Source organism: Etheostoma spectabile, chromosome 12 (genome assembly GCF_008692095.1).
Source record: "Etheostoma spectabile isolate EspeVRDwgs_2016 chromosome 12, UIUC_Espe_1.0, whole genome shotgun sequence".
NCBI classification, from domain to species: domain Eukaryota; kingdom Metazoa; phylum Chordata; class Actinopteri; order Perciformes; family Percidae; genus Etheostoma; species Etheostoma spectabile.
The window spans coordinates 26,083,426-26,088,845 of record NC_045744.1 but is presented as its reverse complement, the minus strand read 5'-3'; the positions used below and the strand labels follow the sequence as shown (position 1 = coordinate 26,088,845).

The 5,420-nt window shown below is 40.2% G+C and overlaps 1 protein-coding gene across 1 annotated transcript in view; it reads right to left on the bottom strand.

Moving 5' to 3' along the window:
• Window positions 1-4,443: 4,443 nt before the first annotated feature.
• Window positions 4,444-5,420, bottom strand: part of si:rp71-39b20.4 (potassium voltage-gated channel subfamily V member 2) — an 8,662-nt gene continuing 7,685 nt past the window's right edge. The window contains exon 4 of the mRNA XM_032532204.1: window positions 4,444-5,342. Coding sequence (XP_032388095.1) covers window positions 5,013-5,342 — 330 coding nt within the window. The 3' untranslated portion in view covers window positions 4,444-5,012. The remainder of the gene's footprint in view (window positions 5,343-5,420) is intronic.

Below are 5,420 nucleotides of genomic sequence, written 5' to 3'. Positions count from 1 at the left end.
TTTTTACTCCACTACATTCATCTGACATCTTAGCCAATGAGAAACTTAGTTCATTGACAGAACTGTTTCTAAAATATGAGGATTTTTCTGCATTGCATGCTTTTAATTTTGAGACTTTAAGTGTATTTTCCTGATGAAATGTACATACTTTTACTTAAGTAATATTTTTTAATGCAGGATTTTACTTGAAACAGAGCATTTTTACAGTGTGCTATCAGTACTTTGACTCAAGTATTGGATATGAATACTTCGTCCACCTCTGCTAAATGGGATGGCTCCAACCTATCTCTTCTTGTGGATGTGGAATGAGTGGCCCCTACATGTTTGGCTGGCCCCTACACTGCCTGTTCTTTGTGGCTCAGAGGTAGAGTAAGTAGTAACAGAAGGTTGGCGGTTGCTCTGGCCACATGTCAAAGTGTCCCTGAGCAAGACACTGAACCCTAACGTTGGTGGATGCTTTATGAGTAGCTGTCCACCACTCCTGATACTTGGATGGGTTAAGACTGCAGAAATAACATGTCACTATATTGTACTATGTGCATAAATGCAAAATGGACACTGGACTTTCTGGTCTGTTTTTGTTGCTCTGTTAAGGTTTCGTCTTGTGTCTTGCGTTACATTTTCTCCAACAAATTACATTAACTGCTGTTTTGCTCATTGTATTCACATGTGTTTGTTTGGAAATTGTCAAAACATCAGAATTTATGTTATTACTGTGAACTGTTTTCCTTGAATATGAGTTGCCTTTGCACCTTATCTTGACATATCTTGAGGGATAACAGCTAATTGGAACACAGTGCAACTGGCAAACATATTTCAAGGATATTGACGCAGCAATTCACACACATGGTCACCCCAGGCCCTATACAAAATTTGCACAATCATGCCAGAGATGACTTTTATATTTCCAGCACTGATAAAAAATGTGAAAGGTGGCACTTTAACATCTTACTTCTGGATATGCATGGCATTTAACCTCTGATGACGATATTCTTCACTGGTAACCACAGATTAGTTTATTACCCAGGATAGCGAACTGAAAACATCAGTCGTTCAGTCCTGATTATTCTTTTAACCTCACTGTCTCTTGCGTTGCTTTCACACCTGAGCTGTGTACAGATTTATGCATGATTTAAAGATTGAGAACTTTCAGATCCACAACCTATTCTGACCACACTCCACCGGTCGCCTGTGTAACAACACATCATCATCATCATCATCTCATCAGGGCTACCCTCTCCTTGACTTGCAACCCTAGGCGTTATAAATTCAATGTTGCTACATTAGGCCAGAAGTGTTTTTTCCAATTTCACTCTGATATTCTATTCAGTAGACCAGCAACTGTTTCAACTGTGTATTTACAATGTTTGGTGTGTTTACAATGTGGTTTGAACGCTACCAGAACCACATAAAAATGTTGCAACTTTACCCCCGAGTCTATCCAACTACAGCTGGGAAAGCGTGCTTAATTTGTATTTCTTTTAAAAGTTGATGCTGTTCATTTATATTTTCAAATGAATCAGTAGAGCCAGCTATTAAAGATTTACAGATTACACATTACAGATGTTAAACTAACCAGAGTTTATTTCGGTCAACGCACTACTGGCTATTGTACCACTGATGTCACAATGGACTCAAGAGAAATACCTACTGTGAACTATCAATGCCGCAGTGTTTTCTGTTTCATTGCTATGTTCTGTGACATATCTTTGTGTTTGTGCTCCCAAAATATTGGCTTTTTTGGCACTTCAGGTCCACTTTAATTAGATGCAAAATTAGCCATACATTTATGTTTATCCCAGTCTGATGTGTTTCTTTATTGATGTAGTTTGAAGCTGCTCTAATTGATTTTTCATGTAAACACTGGATCAAAGGACTGTGTCTTGTGAAAAGGGTCACTCATAGTGCACGAATAAAGAGTAATTACTGGTTCCCACAGTTCCCCTCAGCTCTACAGAGCATTCAAGCATCTTTTAGCTCCTAGTTTTGTTTTTCATTTGACTGTTTTACTGTTAATGTTTGCTGTTTTACCACTCTCAACAACATCTTAAGCAGCAAAAGCAGGTGTTTTCTGCCCTCATATAAATTAACTGTACACTCCCTACTCAGCACTTAATGGCTGCTAGAGAAAGTCAATGACAGGCTGGTGATCATGGTGGAGCATTTAGCAATTAAAGAGCCAGATGTTTTCCTCAGGAGTTGGTGGAGACCAAAACAGAGTTGCAGGGAGAGTAAATATTGGATTCCAAATGTTGCTGTGTGCTGGTTGTTTGAATACCACCTGTTGTCTAAGTACTTAAATTCCCTTTTTACTGCTTTATGGTCATTCAGACTTATAGGACCTGGGTAGCTCACTTGGTAGAGTGTTCACCCCGTACGCAGAGGCTCAAAGCAGTTTCTTCTTCTTCGAGCCATGTATCTCCAAGATGTTGTAACAATGCGGACACAGTCTCATAGACGGCGTTGCAATGATTGGCTACACAAGAGAAGAAGTTAGTTCTTTGGGCCGCTCTGACCGCAATCAGTATGAAAGACCAGACAGTTCGTGGCAACCATATGCCGCCGTCCGCTGCACTCCAATCACGCTGAACGCAACACGCATGAAACAGCTTTCAGTCCTCGCCACAGTGGCCGCAGGTACAATTCTGACCTGTGGCCCTTTGCTGCATGTCTTTCCCCCTCTCTCTCCCCTTTCACGCCTTATCTGTCCTATCAAACTAAGGCCTAAAATGCCAAAAAGAACCATCTTTAAAAAAAATAATAATAACAATATGTATAGGCCTATGCATGCCTGTGCATCTGGTATTGTCACCCTATTTCTGCTGTGTCAAAGATTGTATGTGTGCACGTGTCTGTCTGTCTGTTTGTCTTTCTGCCTGTCTGCATTTGCCCTTTGCCCAATGTCCCTCTTGGCTGCATCTATTCCTGTCCATTCAGTCCTGGCTAAGTCATTTGAGACAGCCAGGATATCTTACTATTGACTTTTTATTGATGCTGACGAGACTAGTTAACCACTGGCATCTTTCCCATTGGCTTATCCTGTAAGACTATTAGACAGGCAGTGTCGTCCCTCATATCAATGAGCTGTGCTACTATAAAGTGCTACTGTAATAGCAATGGTCTTCAAGATGCAGAAGAACAGATTTTTTATTGAGAAAGATACTATACTCTTTTTTTCATTCTCAGGATCTTGAGAACATGTATACATTACTTAATAAAAGCTGTGTTTATTTGATCCATCTCAACTAAGAAACATTTTAACACAACATAATATTGACACATTTTACAGAATTTGCTCAGCCACTGCATGCTCTCATTACAGAAAATGGAATAGATGTATATTACTGTAACTGAAAATGAATGAAATGACTAGAAATCCCTGTTAAGTGAAATACATAGCATTCCCTTCTTTTGTCAACTTTAGTTTGAACCTTTTTACACATGCAGTATTTACCACATTCATACAGTTATACATCTTTTTGTAAAAGAGCTGTCAAATTTCTCAACAGATTTCAACCACTGACTCCAATCAAACCATTGTGTCATTACAGAAAAATATAAACAGAAATTGGACACACTAATGGACAAAGTCTTATCCTTCAAGGAGTTTTATATGTTCAGAAAACTTGGAAAACACGGGAGCATTAGGTCTTTTGTTCTGATGATTAATCCCTGATTACATTTAATTTACAGCACAATACAATTACATATGTTCCATTGCTTCACAGGGCACTGCTTTTGTCCTGGGTGTTTTGCCATGACCAGAGACACAACACATCTTCAGTATAGTTGGAAAGGTGGTGTAAACCAGTTAGTCCTAGTAGGTGCTGGTCTTAGTCATGACCAAACAAAGAACATATTTTTTTTCCTCTTAAATCTGACACTGTCTTGAACAGACCTACTTCTACAAAAAAAGGAATAGGTAGGCTTTGTCCATTGCGTTGAGTTAGTAAGTACAGTAAGTAGCCAATGAGGCATGTTAAATATGTCTGGATGAGATCATACATTTGCTGACTATTAATAGCTCTATGGTAACCAGCACAGGACCTTGTTTAATGATCTTAGATGAGCTAGCAAAGCCAACCGGAAGCAGAAAGGGTTTGATTAAAGGAAAGGGTCATGCTTGATCCTTCCATCTAAAGGCCAAGAACCTGTTCTCAGCTCAGTAAATCCTCTTTGCTGTGATCATGTCAAATTGTCAAATGTTGCGTTTATAGGCAGTAACTGTTAACGCCAGTTCTCAGAGTAACTAGAGTGAGAAACAGTGGATCTAATTTTTCCGACTTTTGCCCTTGAGTGACCTGACAGGAGACGCAAGTGCAAATCCCAGTAATCCTTGATGACAAAATTACCCTCATGCACTTGATGGCTAATGACCCACCACGTACTGAATCTTACTTCCCATTTAGGTGCCATCAAGAGTGACTGGACAGAGAAAAACGCATGACGTTGTTCTTACAAGATTACCATTTTTCCGAATCATGAAGCATGGCACATGGAAGAGCTTTGCACAGGGGAGGACTTGTATTTTCTACCATGTATAGTCTAAAAAGTGGAAGACAATGACTACACCCGGTTGGTATTTAAGTCCTCGCCATTCAAATCAAAGTTATTCTGTTGTGCAAAGTATTAAGAATATAAAGTTAGATGTAACAACTCTGTATCACACTCCCATTAATATTGAAACTACTTGACCTCTTTGTGTCAAACATCTATCTCAGTTTAGCTGGAATAAGTTTCCGTGCTGAGGTGCTATTCTTGGAAACAGACAACAAGCTGTCCAGCGGGGAAGCATCTTGTCCATTTGACAGAGAAGTCACCATCACCCACAGCGTGCAAACAGCACTCACTGTAAAGCTGAAGCTTTAAGCTTATCTTAACTTGCTTTTGTCCCCCCCCCTTCCCTAGATTGTTCATCTTAAATCACATAGGCTCAGAGTTGGAGGCAGATGGGGTCTTACACTTTCTGGACTCATTAGTGAAAAGGCCATTTAGGGTGAGCGAGGTCACAACTAGTGGGCAGCTAAATCCTCCCTCTCATGGACAGTTTGACTAACACAGGGCCGATAGTGTATGTCGTCATCAGACTCCTCTGGCTGGGGTGAGAAGCAGTTGTCAAACTTGCGCCTCATACGTTTCCTCAGCTGGAAGGTGCGCTCTGTGTTTGAAATTGTGTACTCCTGTTCCTTCAGTTTGGCGTAATAGTCGGAAAACTTGTTAAACAGGATGGAGATGGGCATGCCATTGAGGATGATGCCAAAAGAGATGCAGCCAAACGCCACACAGCGGCCGAGATAGGAGATAGGTACGACATCTCCGTAGCCCACAGTAGAGATGCTCACCTGTGGGAAGAAAAGAGTAAAGTGAGTCAACTTACATGCATGATTTGTATTCTGTTTTTTTTTTTTTTTTACATCTAA